This window comes from Haemaphysalis longicornis, unplaced genomic scaffold, assembly GCF_048455015.1.
Source record: "Haemaphysalis longicornis isolate Haplotype H1 unplaced genomic scaffold, Haemaphysalis longicornis Haplotype H1 scaffold_8, whole genome shotgun sequence".
In the NCBI taxonomy this organism is placed as follows: domain Eukaryota; kingdom Metazoa; phylum Arthropoda; class Arachnida; order Ixodida; family Ixodidae; genus Haemaphysalis; species Haemaphysalis longicornis.
Genome location: NW_027526445.1, coordinates 185,635,313 through 185,656,692, shown reverse-complemented (window position 1 = coordinate 185,656,692; position 21,380 = coordinate 185,635,313). Strand labels below are relative to the sequence as shown.

Here is a 21,380-nt window from a genome sequence, read left to right as displayed (position 1 = left end):
ATCCTCGCATATCCACATGTTTGCCGACGATTGTCTTCTATACCGCAAAATTACTAACGCTTCTGATCAAACTGCGCTTCAAAATGTCCTTAACCGTGTACAGCAATGGTACGACCTGTGGTTAATGGAGCTTAATCCCACTAAATGTAAACTCGTTTCATTTCAACGCCAGCGTAATCTCTTGTAGTTTTCTAACGTAATAGCTAACTCGACTCTTGAACAGGTTCAATCCTATAAATACCTAGGCGTCACCTTATCCAGTGATCTTACATGGCGCACGCATATCACGTACGTCATATCATCAGAAAACCGATCTCTGGGTTTTTTCAAGCGTCATTTGCGTCATGCCCCACTGGACATCAAACTTCTCGCCTATAAATCTTTAATCCGAACTAAACTAGAATATGCGGCTCCCATATGGAGTCCGTACCAGGTATACTTGATCAATGAATTAGAATCAGCGCGAAACCGCGCCACTAGGTTCATTCGTTCCTCATATTCATATGACATAAGCATATCATCCCTTAAACGCGAAACTGGTCTTTCAAATCTCTCAGTGCGCCACTGCATCACCAGCCTTTGTTTGCTGCACACGTTTTTCTACAGCCCTCTTAATCAAGCACCCTACATCGTCCCACCGACGCGCATATCTCACCGCACTCCCACCCGTATCAAATTGCCCGTCCACATTACTACTTTTTCTGCCTCATTTTCCCCCGTGTAGCAGTGGACTGGAATGGCCTTCCATGTGACGTTCCAGCCATTACGAGGTTCATCAACATTTAAAGAGAAGGTCACCACGCACTTTCCATTTGAAGACCTGTGTACATTTATCTGTAACCCACCCCTTATGTATTACCCCCTACATGGGGGTCTTTAAGGTATTAGTGATGTGATGTGATGTGATTCGACGGCGTGTTTCAAGATTGTGCTCACATAGGCGCAGTGGCCGACGTGCATGACACTTTCGACAGGCGTTATGTAACAACGTACAGTGGGAAGAGATTGGCGGTCTCGCTCATAAGCGCAAACCTGGATGGCCAGGACGCCTTTTTGAAAATGGACTCAGGCTCCCAAGCAAACTTGCTGCTTTACTCCATCTGCGCAAATACAAGGGACTGCACAGTTTGAAGCCAAGAAGCTTCATTCTGCGATCTTACAGTGGTGACGTCATCAAACGCTTTGGTGTTGCGGCGTTATCAGTGACCATAAAAATCATTGAGGCAATTTCGACTTCTTCATCGACAGAAAACGCAACCAGGCAATATTCTTACTGTGTGCACGTGGGGCGATAGGACTGGTTGAGATGTGAGTGGATGCCGTCAACGACAGCATGACCGACCAAATAAGGCAGAAATTTTATCTATTGTTCAAAATAACAGGCTGTGGAGCTCGTGCGTATTGATCGTGTGGTAATACGCACTGGTTTGTTACTTGTGGTGCAGCCAGCGCGGCGTGTACTTTTGGCGCTGCCATAACCAAAGCGGGAGTAGCTAGAACGCATGGAACGGGGCGGCATCACCAAAAAAGTGACGTCATTTTTGTGGTTAACAAAGACAAGTGAGTTCACCCAGTCCATCAGCTCTGTACAGAGCTGACGGACTGGGTCAGCCCACATGTCATTGTGCTTATTATGGACAGCACACTACGTGTATGCATTGATCCTAAGTATATCAATGAATGCCTGAAAGGTGAGCAGCATCAGATTCCAATTGAAGCCGAGCTCGCTCGTACTAAATATTTTACCCGCCTCGACTCGAATTTGGGATTCCACCAAATTCCCTTGAATGATGGCACATCTAAACTCTGCACGCCCGGCGTGCCTTTTGGTCGCTACCGCTTTCTGTAACTGCCCTTCGGAATCGCCTCAGAACCGGCAGTGCTTCCAAAAACAGTGCGCGGGAGTTTTGACAGGGCTCCTCTAGGTGTGCGTGTATTTGTAGATTACGTCCTTTTCTCTGGCGTTACTAAAGAAAATGACATCCTCCTTCGAAAGGCATTGCCGCTGGCAAAAATTAGTGCCCTTACACTCTGTGAAGAGGGATGACCTGCAAAGCAGGACGCAGTCCACGGAGTGAACGAAACAAAACACGTTTATCGTAATTTGAGATGGAGCATATTTTCTAGACAATTAGCAGAATGAATCCCGGATGGATCCAAGCTTTGTTCTTGCCGATAAACATGGAACTGCCCGTGTCGCTCCCGCGTCGTGTACGTTTCCCTGTTGTGTAAGGCTGGGTTCAGATTTTTGCCGCAACGGTCGTGATAACTTTAAAGAACGACGTCATTTCACGTCTCAACCAACCTAACTGCGTGACATGGCATTTTTTTACGTCCATAAATCACGACACGGGTTTTGTTTTGCGTCGGTGATCTAATCATGGCCTAACACACAAACCCAATCCGTTTACCACTAAGGACTCCGGACAGGTTCCATTGATCCGTTTAACGTCCGCGTGTAAATATCGCGCCAGCACAACGGACATGCCATCCATCAGTACGGGCATGAAACCTATAGCTGCGCTTGCATACCTCGCTTCCTCCATCCCACTATTCTCCACTACAAACCTGCGGACGCATAAACCGGCAACCGGTCATTTGCGCGTGCTCAGAAGTGACACCCGCCGTGGAAAATATCTCTTGAAAGCCCTCTGAAGAAGTGATATTGACTCACGGCGGCGTTCAAGCGGGATATTTGATGTTCATCAGGGAGTGATTCGCCGCTACTTCACGAGCTGAACTTGATGCGGTAACGGCGGTGCCAGCAGCTTTCCGTTGCTTTTGCACCCATTCCCGCTTGTGTTCGGGCCAACGCTTCGATTCTTGCTCTTCCTCCAAACGAACGGCATGCATCCGACCCATAACTATTTGAAACCTGGAAGCCCTTCAGCTCTATTCTCGCGTACAAACATGTCGCTGTCCATTTTCCTTCCCCGTCAATGCATCTTAATGTGTGTGTAAGATGTTTGTGTAACACATCAACCCACACCCGAAACAATCGATGGAGGAGGACAGCCGATTAACCGCATTGAGCCATGTAATTTCGACATATAAATACCAGCACAACCACCATTTTTCGGTAGTGCAATGAAGCCTAACTGTGCGTGCACGCCCCCCTTTTCTGCCCACAAACCGTGTACGCATAAACTGGCAACCGGTGATGGCGGAAACTTAGGCGTGAATGACACCGGCGAAAATACCGCTCGGAATGCCTTCCAAGCTTAAAAAGAAATATGTGCTAAAGCCGGCGTTCCAACTGGAAAGTTTCTCTTCTACCGGGGGTGATTCGCAGCTACTTGGCGAAATGAATTTGAGTGGAACCGGTGACGACCGGCGGTCGTTTTAAGAGGCAGCCCTTTGGCAGCCGTTACCTGGGCTTCGCGGGAGCGGCGTCTGTTTATGTCCGCGTAACCGAGTGAGCGAACGCAAAAGCGACGAAAGAAACTGGAGAGGAGCGTCTAGTGAAGGGTGAAGTGGACAACGACACGTGCGACTACGGCGTCATCTCTCTCACTGCCTTTCCCTCACACATGTTTCATGCGTCGTCAACAAGGAGCATCCTCCCATTGACACTTTCGCCAGCCGCTGTTCCATTCTCCGCTAATCCAAACCACGTAACGTTTGTGCGGGAGGTTCAAATACGATATGCAACAACATACTTGCTGCTACCTTGAGAGGCGCTAATCTGAAGCTCATGACATTTGCGTGGGAGGTTCAAACACGATTTGCAACATGCTGGCCGGAGGCGGTGGGGCACTGCGAGGTAGCAGCAGAATAGCGCAAGCCGCCGTACGTTGGCTGATCAGGCGAAAACTTCCTGAGACGCAGCCGAAATGCGCCGTAACCGAGAAGACTGCAGCTGCGCTGCGCACAAATTTTATATTAGGGAGTGTAGTAATCATCAATGCATTTTTACGCCCATCCGTGCTTCTGTTTATTTTTCGCAATCATCTGATAACCACACTACCGCCGTTAGATGTCGACTGCGCAACTTGCACAAAGGCGAAGGGGAAAACAGTTGTGAAAGAGGTGTCAACGGTGATAAGGAGGAGCCCCGGAGCGGCGCCGAGTAAATCGATGACACCGGAACGAAAACTGGGGGGGCGGGTGGTAGACATACTGCTTTGCAGTAAAAACCGTAGTTTGGCTTTCAACGCAAGCCAGCGCAAGTGCAGGGTACTTGAAGTTGAAGTTTTTGGTGACGCCACCAGCCGCTACGGATCAAGGTCAGGTGCCGCGCGTAGCATGTCCCTTACTTAAATGTCAGAGCCAGCTGACAAAGACGCTGTGAACAGTGTTGCGTCATCATTTTCGTGTCGCACTCGAACTGAGCGAGCTTAAGGTGGCAAGGAAAAAAACGGGCGGGCTGGTAGCGTGCGCTTACTTTTGTCGTCTTGCGTGTAACTTATTCGCCCATGTCAGCTTAGAGCCAGATGCACCGGAAATGTTGGATAAGCATTCCCCCACTTTGCCGAAACGCCCTAGCTACGCAAAAAATCTCGATAAGCCACGTGACGGTGCCGAAGCCGTTGACTAATCAGCCAGGAAAGCAATCTTCAAGCCTAAAATTCATCCTGGTGCACTTTCCTGGTGCGCCCGTTGCCAGATAAAGGCATATCACATTCGCTTTCCTTAGAAAACCGTACTCGGCCCAATGAGATGGTTGTATAACTAGGGCCGTCGTTTTCAACATGGTTCCGATGCATGGGCTCAGTGGCGCGCTCTTCCACAGAGTGTCAGGGACATGACACTACGCTCGTAAGCATTCGCTCAGGGCTGATGCCAACTTAAACTGCGTGGCTTGCGTCCTATAGGCTATGCTCTCATTTATGCTCTCCCGACACCCCAGAAAAGGCGGGAAACATCCGTTTGTGCAGTAAATATATCGTTGTACTCAACACTAGTCGCATATACGTGTAATACGTCCACACACGTATACGTTGGCAGGAATATGTTAGCGCATGTGAGCCCGCTGGTTAATTTGTCAAAGTTCTAAAGGGGCATCAAGTGGTGAATGAAAGGTACTGGTGATGACATGGGCTAAAAGCATTACAAAGAATAATATTGGCTTGTACGAATTATTCTGAATATTTTGCTTACCCAGGACACGCTAGACTTCCAACAATCGACCGCTTCTGTGCGCGGGAGCGGGAGCTCGATGGATACTAAGATTAGAAAAAACCAGCTGAACGTTGAAAACAAAGGACTAAGTGTTAATAAGGAAGTGACAGGGACACTGCTGGACTGTCACTTCATTGTTAGCCCTTAGTCCTTTGTTTTCAACGTTCACCTTGTTTCTTCTAAACTTAGTATGCACCAACTAGCCAAGCAACAAACTCGCCTCGATGGATACGCCGGCGCGGAAGAGGGAGACTTTCGGCTACTTCACTGCACTTCGGCTGGGGCGCTCGGCGCGGCCGGTCGGCTGCAGTACAGGAACTGCGGTGAGTGGAGACTGGCGGCGGACGTGACAGCATGGGGTCGTGGTACAGTGAACTAGAATATTCTAGTTCACTGTAGCGGCGGAGCGTCTGTGCTGTTCCCCTCCAGCATGAAAAAAAAAACGATGTCAGCCGGTAGCCCCGACATCTTAAGCAGAGCAACGCGGGAGCCGTAGATGATGTTGAAGACGGGAACGCTAGGGCGGCCTTGGAAATAAGCCCCCTTGAGGGTTGGCGTCGTTTGCCTTTGTGTCTTGCTTGCCTCCCTGGCCGGCGCTGTGGACACGGCAGCCGCGTGTGGAGGGTGGTCCGAGTGGGGACCCACGCCACAAGCGATACAGCACAGTCATGTCATCAATAAGATAAAGAAATCAGCACTGCGTAATAAACTCTTGAAATGGCCTTTATTTGTTGGGAACTCCGTTTGATTTTGTGGACGCCACTGCAGTACCAGAAGCAAGGAAAGAGAAGAGAAAATAGCAGACTTACGTAAAAGTCTATAGCTTCAAATACATGGGGCACACAGGTGAGATAATCCTGCCGCTGAGATGTCACTGATCTACCCTCAAGAAAGAGTTGAACGATTCTGTACAAGTGACCGAGCTAAGACTGGCAAATCGCTGCACACCAAGCCTCTTTAGAGTCGGCCTGTATGCATTGCTAGGAATATTGTATGCATTGCTAGGAAGATGATAAACAAAGTTCTAACCCATTGATTGTAACATTGTGACCTGGGACCTTGCTTACCGCCAGCTCTTTCGGGTATTTTCCCTCGCTATATTCTGAAGCGATGTTTATAAGCTCTGTTTTAAGGCATGGGAGCATGCTTATTGGTGTGGACTCCAAGTACGGCAGTATTATTTCCTGTAAGAATTCTGAATTGCTCATTTCAGCATTACTCTTGTCCGATGATTCACAAATTTTTTTCTTATGAACCTTGAACCTTGGCAAATATACAGCCATTCTGCTAATGTAAACTTGCAGGGATGTGGACACGTCTGGGTCCTTAGGGTGTGGGTGCTCCAGTGTAGTCTCGCCAATCTTCTGTTGGTGGTTGGAACGACGCGCATCTTTGTCATGTTGCGCCATGCCGGTCAGCGGTTCCACGTCCCCAGGGGTTGCAGTAAGCAGAGCAGCCTCAATCTTGGCAACACTCCTATTTAGATTGTAACATAAAAATTGTTAGCAAATGATCGAATGATAATTTATGTTGTTGTTTGTACATATTCTCAAAATTACAAACAGCGCGAGAACGACAGTCCGTTGAATCCTTCCTCGCACTGCTACTATTCCGTGACGTGTATACACGTCTTCCTGCATGAAAGAATGGGATCCTTCTTCCAAGAATATTTACGTAACAGAGCCGTGTGATTTATTAAAAATATAAAAATTTAAGTTTTGAAAATATATCTTTGCTTTTTGCGAAATTCAGTGATTAGCGGGTTTTTGTGATGGTGTTAACAGCACGTAATATCTATGTGATGGCCATCGTTTAAAACGCAGAGTAGGGACAGATCTCATTTATGTTGACCGATGCTTTGGCGATTTCTATGACGAAGCCTGGTGTTTACTAAAGGAGCATTGGCCAATATTTATCATGGCCCACATGTACAGTCGGGATAAATTTGAAGGTGATCGCTTGGGTGGCAAAGAAACAAGCAGCAGCACCATGTTATGGGATGTATCAGTGTTGCATCATGCAACATACATCGAGGCGAAGAAGGCATTGCTACCTTTATCTCCAAATGTTTTGAAAACGGCTAATGTGTAGGTTGAAAAGTTTGATGATCGATGCTCCTGTGATCACCGTCAAATTGATCCCGACTGTACATAGAGCGTAATAGTGTAACAAAATTATTGCGAAGTTTATACCTGTTCGTTTGCTTCGCATCCATAGAAGATACACATCTACTCGTGTATGGCCTGCCAGAGGGTTTCTGGGCCGCTTCTGCTCTCTCGTAGTCCGATGCTTGTTGATGTTTCGTTTGGCCCATGATGTTGAATATACGGCCCACGACCGTTCCGGCCCAATCCGAAGGCGGCGCTGAAATGTGGTCACGTCTTATGAGGATTTATATCTGGGTGATTTACAAGTTAGGTTGGTGCTGCGATTTTATACCAGAAATAGTTTAGGAGCTTGAAAATAAATCGCTATGTGTAGTTCTTGGAAGTATATACGAATAAAAGGCAAAGCAAACTAAACACAATTAAAATTTTCAGGTTCAAAAGCCATCCATTAACCGCAATTGTCAGGCAGTGCTACGAAGCTGTCAAATATTGCTCCAAAGTTCTTAATTAGCACTTTTCAGCTTGGCAACAAAAAACACTGTCATGGCTGCAATCGATCAAATTTTACTTGAAGGCAAATCTAAAACAGGCTTCAACATGAAATTTCTGAGGTAAGCAGAACCCCTTAATCTCTGCGTTGTCTATATTGACGTTACTTACCTGTTTCATCGATTGCTCCAACTGTGGCTGACGCTTGCTTCCTCTCACGTGTTTTTACTTTGTTTGAATGTTAGTGTAGTCGAAGCCTACCCAGCTCAATTTCGCAGATATAGCATACCGTTCAATTTCTATAAGCATGCATAATTGAAGGAGTTAACGGGGCCATGAAGAAAAAAAATGGCTTAGGTTTAGCACTTCCAGACCTAGTTATCACGATCCAAAGAAAGGACAGTGCACACAGGTGTTTGAGAAACTGTGCCTCTGGATCAGGTTTCCGAGCCTGCGTTCTAGTTGCATCGACTGGATGATAGGATTCATCCTTTTGCATGCGCTGAAGGACACGTGCAGACCGCCCAGCCGGCGCCCCACGGAAACGAGGCCGAGAGACCGAGAGCCGATAAGGCAGCCGTTGAACCTTCCCCTATTTACGCGGTTCTGTTGCTCTGAAGCACCCACAGATGGCCCAGCCGGCGCTTGAGCGATCATGAGCAGCCGTAGCAGCCGTTTTACTCTTGAATAACGGATGGTACCGCAGCGCCGATGCTCCGAGCGAGCAAAGCGATATTAAAGAAAGGCGCAGCTCGCGCGCCCGCTGCTGATATCCAGTTATGGCCATAAGCAACTCGCCACCAAGACAAGTGGCGCAAGAATGCTAACGCATTAGTCGACAGTTCTCATAATGTGCGCCCATTTTATTTCAGCAAAGTGATTTATACTCATGGCGTACTCACACCCCCATCGTGAATTGGACAACGCTGTATAAGCAGGCCCGTGCGCTGCTGTTGCAGCACGCGTTGCTATGGGCACATTCTCCGTGGCGGTGTATGCTGGGGAATTCACCAGGAAATCAATGAACCAATCAATTACTTGTAGCGCAAGCACTAAAATGACTGACTGCAAACATTATGTGCCGTACTTCCAATCATAGGGAGTGGGTTAATCACTCAACATGCTCTTCCCAGATGGCTAAAAGCTTGGAACTTCTTGTACATACTATGAGCCATCTGCTTGTTTTACCTTTTATTTTTGTTTCATTTTTTAGAGGGTGAGGCCCGACAAAGCATGTTTTAACATGGGCCCGGCCTCTTTTTGTTGACAACATGTTGAAAAGGGTATGATGATATGTAAAATATTGAAGTATTATGCTGCGCAATATCATTTTATGCTGTTATACAAAATGATGATGTTCTTGACGTTAAGCAAATACAACACAGCATAAGTATAAATTTTACAACTTGTTCTCACTAACCATCTAACTTCAGAGTTCCCATGATACGGGGGTAACACTCCTATATAAGTTCCCGTTTAATAAAACAGGCAATGCATACTGTTAAGATTGTTGTATATATTATGCGTGTGGCTGCAGAATTGTCCATCTCTCCATCTGAAGTTTTCACCGAAAATACGCATTGTTGAGTAGCCTGGCTAGAAAAACTAAATTGTTTAACAGCGGAGCTGTTGTAGAAGTCGTAAGTTCGCCGTTGCAGGAAAATATATCAAGAAAATGCCCAGCGCTCGTGAGCGCCTGCCTCGCTGCGACAGCCGAGCTCCCGCGGTACACGCAGTGGCTTTACCAAAACACAAAATTGGCAAAAACCACGAAGAGCGAGAAAATGGCGAGTGCTTGTTAGCACGTGCCTCCCTGAGATCGCCCCGACTCCCCGGCTCGCGCACGGGCTTAAGCAAAAGAAAGAAAGAAAAAGAAACCTCTAGCGCGGTCGTTATGCGTCACCGCACTTGTAATGCTTAGCTTAAGGAACACGAAGATATCGATACATATGACGATGGCTACTGCTATAGGACGGTGCAAAGCAACGACGGAACGTGTAAATAAACAATTTCAAGCGTGTAAAAATGCGTGTTGATGTGTGCTTCAGTGCCCAGATATATAAAAAAAATCCGGCAGCTTCGCTATGGTTTAAGCCTTGCGCGACTTTGTGCGAGCTTCGCCAGTTGAGCTGGTGGAAGTCCACAATGCTGAGGGTGACTTGGCATCCACCACTCGCCGCGAAGAAGACGACGACCTCTTCAACGCATACGGCGGCAATTACTAGCACCGCGACTATGCAAATAAACAATGATACTGAAACATAACTCTGACCCGCAGCGATGGCTCAGTGGCTAAGGCGTTGTGCTGCTGAGAACAAGGAGGCGGGTTCGATCCACGGCCATGGCGGCTGCTTTCCTGATGGAGGCGAAAAGCGAAAACGACCGGTGGAAGAGATTTCGGCGCACGTTGAAGATCCCCAGGCGGTCAAAATCAATCCGGAGCCCTCCACTACGGCGCGCCTCATCGCCTGCGTTGCGTCGGCGCGTTAAACCCTACAATCAAATCAAATCAATCAAACTCAACTATGTGTTCCGCAACGCTCCCCTACAACAGCTTCGCCATTCAAGTCTTGCTCGCGAGTTCAATTATTGCGCTCGTCACGTCGTCTGTAAGTCCGCAACCACCTATATTTATACCAAGAATACACTGAAGGAAGTTTATATTACAAAAAGCACTTTTAGTGCGATATAGCTAGTGCGGATTTGCTATGCACCGAACTTCACTAGCTATATCTCGGCGGGTTAAATTTTCCACACTAGGGCCTGTTCCGAAACACCGGATAGGCTCTCCGTATTAGACACGAGTGTGACGAATTTACCACGCCGGTCTTTCACCACACAAGACTGCGATAAGAGAATAAAAAGAATAATAAGGAGTTATACAATAAAACCTTTTTTTATCAGGACAGATATGCCTCATTCCAGCAATGATTCTAAACTTAGAGACAGTTTTGATTGCACGTACTGAATGTGATCGTGTCATGTTAAATGTTCTGAAAAAAAAAAAAAACAGCTCTGAACATTTTCTATGAATCGACCATCTCTATCAGAGAACTGCCTGAGTTTACGTGTAATATCGCTACTTCTTTCCCTTTAGTAAATTACAAGACAATCTTTGTTTTCTTTTGTATTTATCCATAGGTAATTGGCGCCTAGGGAAGCCTTCAAGTGAAGTAGTATTTTATTGGTCTGTACCTATAATTGTCTATGAGCGCGCGTGTAACAAAAACTGTAGTATCGTCAGCATAACCTACAGAAGTGGTATTAACTGTACAACCTATATGACCATTAGGATAAATCGAGAAGAAACGTGGCCCTAAAATGCTCCTTTGCGGAAGTCTGACCTTAACACTTTCGATAGAAGATTTAAAGCCGTTTACATCCAAATAATGTGCTTAAGCGCAAGATGTGTTTTGAAGAAATGGTAGGCTACCTGCATGGCATTATATATGATGTAAAAAAAAAACGAATAGAGAGTTATAGGATCGAATCTTTTCGAAATGTCAATATGAAATTCCTATTGCTACATGCTTACGTTTGAAAGCTTCAACAATGGTTTCTTTCGGCTTCGGAAGTGCTGTCTCCGCAAAGGTGCCACGCGTAGTGACTGCATCACTTTAGAAAAATTGCCGGTCAACAATATCAAATGATAACTTGCGTAATAATTGGGCGTAATAAATCTTAAACGTACTTTATACGCCTCACCTAAAATCTGTTCGTGTTTGTTAAATGTGTGTTTTTATTGATTGATAAGAGAATAGGTTTGTACGCAGATAGTAGGGTCAAACAACAGTGCGTGAAGGCTACTGTTCGTGGGTTAAAAGTTGTCTAAAGTTGAGAGGATTTAAAGATGATTATAGTCATCGGATTCCTCAATAAAGAAATGACCTCATGTATTGGTTAGATCTACGCCACCTACTCGCTCATCATTATGATCAATGATATGAAGGACAACGGCTCAATTATTTAGTATAGTGGGGTCTTTACTTTCTGCCAGATTATAATAGATCGTTCCTGAGAAACATTCCAGAAGATTGTCATGATATGTTGATTCCTAGCAGCTCTCAGGTAGTAGTGAAGCTTATTATAATACAACTTAAAGTCGTTTTGTGCATTCTCATCTCCTGGTTTCGCAGTCTTCACGCGTAGCTCATTTTTGTTTGATTGGGTTCAGTAGCTTGTACGTGAACCATATTTTCGCTCCTTGAACGGTTTCCTTTTTTTTATGTGGAAACAGATCTTGTATGCCTCTTCGATAATTGCATTAAACTCTGCGTATGCTGTGTCGCTAATATTTCATTGTTAGACCGAAATACACCTTGGGTGAGCGATAAAACAACGAACGATTACTAGATACTTTGTACATATCGGGATGGCATATTTTACAGCGGAACTGTAAATGTCTCGGTTACCCTATGGATGAAAAAAAAGCTCAGGAGAGGCCCCTGCTGCAACCGGCGCATAGGTGACCAATAAAAAGCGCAAACGCTCATGGGTACGTAACCTGCTCCCGCCACTTCCGGTTCGAGAGCTTCCTGGCCTCCACTATGCCCACGGCTTTCACGCGCGTGTGAGCGCGTTGTTTACTTCGTGGTGTCACATGAACGCCGCTGTGGGTCCAATCCACTCTCAAGAAGGTGCCAAAGACGAGCTCGCAGGCTGTATACCTTTCAGAGAAGCCCATAGTGAAATTAATCGATGTTGTCCATTGAATGCGCGATGCATGACCGTTTTGTTTTTCGGTGGAAGCAAATAAACAGCACGCACATACGTGCGTGAAAGCCGCCGGCGTACGGGAGGCCAGGAGAGCTCTCGAACCGGAAGTGGCGGGGGCAGACAATGTACCCCATTAGGTTTGGTGTTTTTACTGGTCACCTATTGCAAGAAGCGTAAGTCACGTCTTTTTTAACGCTCATCTAAGGTCACTGGGAACCGCGTTCTAGCAGCGGCGCCGAAGGCTGACCCATTGAGGCCCAGCCAGTAGCCAATGGCCAAAGTTGCCAGGTCTTCAGAAAGAAAAATCGCCGGGAAATTGCCAAACGTAGCCAAAAAAGTCGCCGCCTTAAAGTGAATGCTTGAAAAGGAGCCAGAAGAATTGCAATTTTCATCTAGGCGATGCTAGTAAGTACTTTTCATGAACGGAGTAGTTACACGAAATTTTAAAGCTGAGATAACTATGTAAGATGCTTCCGTTTTATCAGGAGATATCTCCTAGCAAGTTTGAACAGTAACCGTCTATATGTAAAATGCTTCTTTTTTATCAGGAGATATTTCCTAGAAAGTTTGAGCAGTAACCGTGTATATGTAAAATGATTCTTTTTTATCAGGAACTATCTCCTTGGAAGTTTGAGCAGTAACCGTTCAGTAAAACATATTTTAAATCCATTTTTGCCCGCACGAGAAAGCCCAGAGCGGGCCAGCATGACATCATCTGCTGCTTGCCCCTTGTTTTACCAGTTTCGCTACCCTTTTTACATTCACGTGCCTATTATACATCGTCATACACACTTCCCGCCACTCAGCATAAAATATAAAGCTCCCGCAAACCACTGAAGCAAAACATTTTAAACTACGGGGTTGTTTGAAGGCTTTGACGCTATTGATACATCAGATGCCGGATATTAAAAACAGCAAGGCAAATTTCAATTCGTACCGGTAAGTAGCGCTCTACGCTGGTGTGTTTGAGTGACTGATTCGTTGGGAACTATTTTAGGCTATGCCGGATCAACGTCATCTGCCTAAGAGTTTGCTCTGCTCGGCCTGTTGAGTTTGCCTTGGCGGCTGAAATGCACTGAAAAGTCATATGAGGCCCTTTTTGTGGTCAGAAAGGTCCGGAAGTACCTGAAACCACCAATGCTCAAAAGAGTCAGAAAGAGCCAAGTCGGCACACAGAAATTCAAGTCGCCACAGGTCTCGAAAAGTCGCAGGTTTGGCGATAAATCACCAGACCTGGCAACCCTGCCAATGGTCGGCAGGCGGAGACGAAATAGTGGGCAGGGGGAAGAGGAAGTGGCGCGTGCGTGCAAAATACAAGCAAAAAAGAGCAACCCCAAAAAATGGTGTTTCCGACTTCAGCAATGGTGGCGCAGGGCCTCTACTAAGCTTTTCTTTCCTCCGTGCGATTTCTCCATAAAGCATGCGTAACTGAAGTCGCCTCCATAACATAGCGGGTAAAAAAGCGGGCCCTGGAACGAATGGCGTGAGTTTGGGTCCCAGCACTGTTAGAATGTTTTTAAAATCCATGATTTTTTGATCATACAATGTTCGTGTCTTAGCAGAATTCTACGCATTCATTTATGAATAAGGACGGTTTGTTACCTTTCATGTCGCTTTAGGGCAGGGCGCTGCATATAAACACGTTTAATTATGCTTTGCATGGCGCCGAAAGCGCCAAGCTGCCACCTATCTCGTAAAGTGTTCCCCGATCACCCTATCATATCAGCTAAACACTACGGCAAAATATCTCAACGCATCCCCACGCTTCAACCAACCTCCTGACTGCGGTTCGGCATACAATGGCCTAGATAAGGACTTTCAAGGCTACGAAGTGGAAATATCCTCACTGAGTGCAAGAAAGATAGCCCCCTCAGGTAAGACCAAGGCTCTTATCAACGTCCTTGTCAATTGGGAAGCTACTGGATGACTGGAGGCTGGGTCTGGTTGTTGCAGCTGTTTTAGAAGAGTGACCCCTCTAACTTACAAAATGACAGACCTGTATATTAACGGGTCAATGCTGGCAGCTGATCGATGATAATAGTTTGAAACACATCCTTTATTTCAGGAAAAAAACATTTTAACAAGTTCGCAATTTGGTTTAAAAGAAAGGCTACTCAAAGGCAACACAATTGCTGACACTTAGTCATTCATGCATATCTTTGTGTTAACGTCCAAACTGATGCAATATTTACACAATTTAGGAACTATTTTCCTAAGTACCTTAAGACAAACTATTTACAAAGCCTATACATTTTAGCATTCGGGTTATGTTTGTCTTCTGGATATCAGTTTATTATCCAAGCGTCTTCAATCAATTCGAGGGTGCCCCAGGTGAGTGCTTTGGTTTCATTGCTTTTCTTGTTACGTATTAAAGATACTGTAACAATATTCCCTGCAAACATTCAAGTGTCATTGTTTGCAATCGACGGAGTTTTGTTTCGTGAAGTACAGTGCAATAATGATCAGAATAATCCCAACACAACTATTGATAATATACACTAGGGATATGTGCAATCGGGTACAGAAGTAAACTTCAAGAAAGTAAATATTTTTTGTGTAACACGTTAGACAACCACTAATGAGAACTGGATAATTTACAATCTCCTTTTAAACACCTTCGAAGTTAAAAACATTTTAGCGTTACATCTAAGAAACCATTTTTTCGGCGTTATGCATAGGCAACATGTGCTCATAAGCCTACCCGAAATCATGCCTCTTGAGACACAAAGTACTAAATTCCCCTCCAAACCTTAAACTTGAATCTTTTTCTTCATCCGGCCGCAGATGGGATAGGCAAGAGTCGTGCGGGACACCCATGCCAACGAAACCATTACAAACTTGAAACGGTTCAGTGCCAGGCAGTGAGCTTTATTTAATCTAAAATTTTACAATGAGGTCACCCTTTAGATATAAAGCTACATAAATTTATTCTTCAGAAGAGTGCAGAAAGAAGACCCAACATTAGCTTCTCTCCCTTTTGCTGACTGACAAAATTTTCTTTGGCCCCCAACCATTCTTTAAACTGGTAGCCAACATACCTAGGGGACATCACGAACCAATTGCACGAACTACATATATATATATATACTTGGCAAGTATACATGGCAAGAAAAATACCTGAAATTTGCGTATTGAAAGACGATAATCTTGCTTGGCTACTTAAATTCGAATATATTGGCCTTGCCTGTCTGTCTATGACTCGATTCAGCCACCCAGCTGAAATGTATAAGATTAATAAACTAGAGGCTCATATAGACAAACCTTTTCAAATAGGCGCAGTACATATCGAATTAAAACAGTGGTTAGCACAAGAACATTGGCCATATATGAGTCCCAACCACAATATAAGATGGGTGTTCTCGGTTTTAGTTCTATTGAAAATAAATGTTTGGTTGAATTTGCGATAGCCAATAAATATTACGCACGGAAAATAATGTTTTGCCCCCAAAATAAAAAAAATCGCAGCATCTCCACTCCGTGGATGATGTCGAGGGCGCGGAGTACTGGGACTCGAAACGACATCCGAGTTGCGCCCCGAGTGACATCCGACATCCGAGTGACATCCGTCATTTGATTTGAGCCGTGAGTTGCACCTCGATTATTCTCTACATAAAACTGCATCTTACGGCCCATATGGAATTACGCTTGATTTTTGCTTGATGGTGGTGTGCGCACAGATGGACGCGGACGGACATTGGGTACTCCGCACTAAGGTACTCCGCACCGTTACAGGCGAGGGAGTAAGTCGATTGACTCTCGGGTACCAACTCACGGCCGTAGCCCAGTGGGTAAGTCGACTGACACTAACTCTGTCTGGTCTACCAGAGAGGCTCGAATCCTGCCGGTGCCTGTATGATTTTTCTCACTGCAAATGCTATGCACACAGACGCGGACGGACATTGTGCGGTACTAAGGTACTCCGCACCTAAAAAACTCGCGCCAGAGCCTAGACCTTGTGGTGGTATTCCAAGTCCAACAGTATCGAAAGCTTGTAATAGATTGGGGTCGAGCAGTTGAACGCGAAAATATTGAATTAGTTTTGGCATACTTTCACCGTGTTCATCGTTGGAGGAGTGAGACGGGATGGTAAGAGCGTAGGAGGTGGGCGGATGGAGAAGAGAGAAGCATTTACGCCGCAGTAGAAGACTTTCATTTTTCCACGGGGGTTGCGGCTAAGTCAGCAAATACACAGCCAATTCTTGGTCGCGTGCTAGACTAGAATGTAACGAAGTACCTGAACCGCGTCTTTGCGACACTCGGTAATAGTTTGATGTCGTTTTTTTAGGGGAGAAGCACCTTAGGGTAGTAGTGGTGGCCCAAAAAATGGCGCATACCCACTTAGGGGGATTGGCCAAGAAGAGTTATGTTTCCATTGCAATCAATCATGCGAGGCAAAATATTGGAGCAGAAGAAAGAATTTGTTCTAGGTTAATAAGAGAGAGAGAAAAAAACACGAAAAAAACAACAACAGAGAGGAATAGGAAAACTGTAGTAAAAGTCAGCCTAATCGGAATGTTTTTAACACTGCAGACGAGCTGTCTCCAAAATGAAGGAGTGGATGGCGTTGCACACGTCCTTATGGCATCGGCCCAGCCTAGTCCCCCCAAACGACAAAAGCACCGGTACAGTCAAAGGCCACTGCCTTTGACGTAGCAGGCAGCCTTCTCCGGCAGCCTTCTGCGATGGTTAGAAAATCGGCGGCAAAAAAGAAAGAAATGCTCTTCGGATTCAATTTCTTGGCAAAAGTGGCACAAGGGGGAGGTTATCATATTTGCCCTATATAAATACCGATTAAGTGGCGGCACAACACAACAAAAAAAAAGTCAGAAATACTTTGTACAAGCGAGTTTGGCATAAACTTCTCTTCCAGCGATATCTGAGGTGTTCAAGTTCATGAGAAGTGTTCAGACCATGATCGGAGGCTTCTTGATTGAACAGGTATTGGCGATAACGTGCCAACAACACGCAAAAAAAGGGGGGAAGAACCTCGACGATCGGTAAAGCTAAAGCTGTTTCGGCTAATATGTCAGCGGTTTCATTGAGGGTTAACCCACAGTGGCCGGGCAGCCAAACGAGCCGAATCTCCCGCCCGTGAGTGGGGACGCAGGGATAAAAAGTTTTGAGAATAGGATGTAAAGTTTCTGAGGAGAGAGCCATGCGCATGGACAAGGAGTCGGTGAGTGACATCACGGAAGAATTCGGCGAATCAAGTTTCAGGATTGCAAGGAAGGAGTACAGCAAGAAATTCTGCATAAAACATGGGGATAAAATCTGGTAATCGCTATAATACATACATATGAAAAATACCAGTTCAATGTCGGAGAGAAAATACCCACCCCAACATTTTCGTCTTTTTTCGAAGCGTCAGTTCAAATGACCGCGTGGGATAGGTAGTCGGACTGGTGAGCCAGGAGAATGTCATTGATTATGTTTGGCGAGAGAGAGAGAGAGAGAGAGAGAGATAAACTTTATTTTGAAGCCTGTGTCCAAAGGACTGCTCGGCTTCTTGGTTAGGTTGCAGGGACTATAGTCCTGGCTATCTATAGTCCTGGCGTGTTTTTAACGTGGTGCACCAGCGTGGTCCAATAGAGCTCTTCAAGCTCCTTAGGGGGTGTGACCCACGCCTCCCAGCAAGTAGGGCGCTTTGTGGCAGGAATTGGTTGCAGGGAAGATCTCAGGGTGCTTTGTATGTTTGGGCATGTCCAGAGGGTGTGTTCATTGTTGGGGTATTGGTCGCAGTGTGAGCATTTTGGTGTGCGTGTTGGTAGCGTGCCCGTTTGTGCACGGCGAATGAGAACAGCGTCAGGGCGGGCGAATTTTCGGGGGTAGGGAAGGGTGGTTCTCTGATCTCTGACGTCCCGTAAGTACTTTCTACGAGTCTGATGCATTTCTCGGCGGTGCTCTTTTGGGTCATAGAAGCGAGGCCAGGGTATTGGGGTGCCCGGATCAAAGAGAGCAGCTCGGGCTAAGGCATGGGCCTTCTCATTCCCCTTTACACCTGCGTGTCCAGGGACCCATAACACAGTGGTATGAAGCTCGGGGTGGTTACGTGTGATGCTGGCGAGTGTGTAGCGCATGTGGGGGTGCATGTGATTCTCCCGTAGATTGCGAATTGCTGATTTGCTGTCCGTGATGATTACCAGTTCTGTTTGATCTTGGTGTGCTTCTATGGCGTTTACAATAGCCTGAAGCTCCAGAGATGTCGACGACGGTGCGGGGGCGTACTTGGCTACTGCGGAGAGGACGTCGCTATGAAAAGCTGTCGTTCCGATTTTGGTGTCTTTGTTGTACGCAGCGTCGGTGTAAATGACCGTAGTTCCTGGGGAAAATGTCTTCCTGTTGTAGTGGTTTGCCCTGTCAGCGCGGCGACTTGCCTGGTCTGGACCCATATTTTTGGGTATGGGCTTCAAGGTTATGTTGGCTGGACATGACCATGGTGGCGGCTCTGGTGGAATATGCTGGAGCTGCGAGATGTTGTGGCCCAGATCAAGGAGGATGAGACGACCTTGGGGCGACGTTTGTAGTCTTTGGGTTTGGGCGAGGTGGTGCGTGTCAATCTTCTCACTGAGTGTATTCAGCGCGCCTGTGGCATATAATAGGTCATTTTGGGTGAATCTTGGGGTGCCTGTTATGATACGGGTTGCGTTGCGGAGAATTACTTCGAGTTTTGTGTGCTGAGTTTTTGTCAGATAGTAGTAAGGAAGGCCGTACATGATCCGTGAGATAAGGAGAGCTTCCACCACCTTGCGACCTTCATGTTCCTTTAAACCATACTTGCTGCGGGACACCCTATTTATCATGTGGAGGATCTGGTTCGCTTGAGTAGTGATGGTTTTCAGCCAGGTTGTACCTGTGCCGTCCTGATCTATGTGAAAGCCGAGGATCCGTACGGAGTGTTTTCGCGGAATTTCTTTGCCGTTTAGGTGTAGCCTGATGAGTCCCCGGATATCGTTTGCGTGAGCCTTGCGGGAGTTGATGACTACCGTGTATTCTCTCTTCTCAGGAGAGCACGCCAGTCCAATAGAGGCCGTGTATTGAGTTACTACGTCTATGCCTCGCTGCAGCGTCTCTTCTTGAGTGCCAGGAGAGCCCGTGTGACACCAAAGGGTAATATCATCGGCATAGATGGAATGTTTTAGTCCCGGGATATCATTCAGAAGGGGTGGAAGATCGCTCATGGCCAGGTTAAACAGAGTTGGAGAAAGTATGGCTCCTTGGGGCACTCCTGCTGTAAGTTTGCGGGCATTACTGATGTGGTCTTCTACTTTGATTTTGACGAGCCGGTTAGTGAGGAAATCTCTAAGATACTGGATAGTTCTGGGTCCTAATTTGTTGCGTTTTGCTTTTTCGAGTATTGGCTCATGAGCGACGGTATCGAAAGCTTTCTTTATATCGATCCCGACTATGGTACGAGTTTGGGCAGTGCTCTTCACTTCCACTATGTCTCTATGAATGCGCAGTATGGTGTCTTGGGCAGAGACATGTCGGCGAAAACCGGTCATCGTATGACTAAAAGCCTGGTTTTCTTCTAGAGCCCATTCAATGCGGGCCTGAACCATCTTTTCCATGAGTTTGCCTATGCAGGAGGTAAGAGAAATGGGGCGCAAATTCTTAATGTCATCAGGTGATTTACCGTGTTTAGGAATAGCAACTACATGTGCCGTTTTCCACGCCATAGGGATTTGGCCACTTTCCCAGGCTTGGTTTATGTAACCTAGGAGGGCTTCTAAGTGGTTGTATGGTAGGTTCTGCAGCATTTTATACGAAATTTGGTCTGGTCCAGGAGCTGTATTTCTTCGGATGCTTTGTAGGGCGTTTTGCAGTTCATGAATTGTGAATGGTTGATCAATGTCCGTAGTTGATGGTTGTGGGAGTGACGTCTTCGGGTACTTGTTAGTAGACACTGTAGTGGTGTGAGGGAAAAAATGATCCAGCAGAAGCTCAGCTAGGTCATCGTTAGTCATTTTTGTGTGGAGCTTGAGCTTTTGAATGGTGTGGCTTGTTTTCTTATTGCCTAGTAGGCTGTTAAGGATGCGCCAAACTTTGCTTGTATGGAGGCGACCATTCATACTATCGCACAATTGCACCCATTTGTCATTGATGAGCTGTTGCGAATATTTCTGAATTTCGTCGGAGAGTTCCTGAAGTTGTCGGCGTAGTTTTTTGTTGTCCTTGTTTCTGTGCAGTTTTTTTCTCAGGCTAAGCCGCCGGTCCCATAGTGCGAGGAGATGATTGTCAACGGTCGGCTGTTCTCGTGTCGTCGTGAGCTCTGTGGTGTGCTTGCGTACGGCTTGGTGGATCTGTTTGCTCCATTCCTCTTGGTTGACTGGTGGCTCCGATTCCTGAAGCAGGGCTCGGACCTTGTCCCAAAGCTTAGCGTTTTTGGGGAAAATATCAAACGAAATCCTTACTACTGTGGATGGTAACTACAAGGCGGGAACTGAAAGCAGGGTGGTGTTTAATGGAGTAAGCAACGAATTGGCAAAAATGACCTGTGGGCGCCAGAGACGAGACCAATAGGAACCAAAAAAACGACATTGCATGCTGGAGGAAAACAGCCTGTGGTCTGGCCAGCGGGGACTTAAATAACTTTGCGAATGCGTTGACTGTTAGGTATTTGAACCTGGAGTTCATGGTTGGGACTCCAGCTTCTAAGTACAACACCCTAATCGCGACGTAAGCGGGTCGCCCTACGCAGCAGCGCAGTGCTTGACGTTCAAGCTTCACCAAAGGCGAGAGATTATAGGTCGCAGAGCCAGATGACAAAACACACCCAAATTCTAAGACTGGGCGAACATACATGCGGTAAATCATCAAGAGTGTATCTGCTCTCAGACCTGATCGCTTGTGACTAAGACCCCTCAAAAGAGCGACAGCGCGGGAGCGTTTCGCTGCAGTGGGCTTAATGTGGAGGCGCCAATTCAATTTAATGTCATATATAACTCC

The 21,380-nt window shown here is 46.2% G+C and overlaps 1 protein-coding gene across 6 annotated transcripts in view; it reads right to left on the bottom strand.

The window, feature by feature from the left end:
- LOC144148723 (uncharacterized) overlaps window positions 1–21,380 on the bottom strand; it is a 204,859-nt gene that overhangs the window by 23,369 nt on the left and 160,110 nt on the right. For 4 of the 6 annotated variants that reach the window (XM_077680243.1, XM_077680245.1, XM_077680242.1 and 1 more), the window contains 2 exons: window positions 7,314–7,485; window positions 5,847–6,597 (listed from right to left, as the gene is read on the bottom strand). The exons of the other annotated variants lie outside the window; for them this stretch is intronic. In XM_077680243.1, the coding sequence (XP_077536369.1) occupies window positions 6,123–6,597; window positions 7,314–7,485 (647 nt within the window). In that variant the 3' untranslated portion in view covers window positions 5,847–6,122. Of the gene's footprint in view, window positions 1–5,846; window positions 6,598–7,313; window positions 7,486–21,380 lie in introns of those variants that run through there. 6 annotated transcript variants of the gene reach the window in all.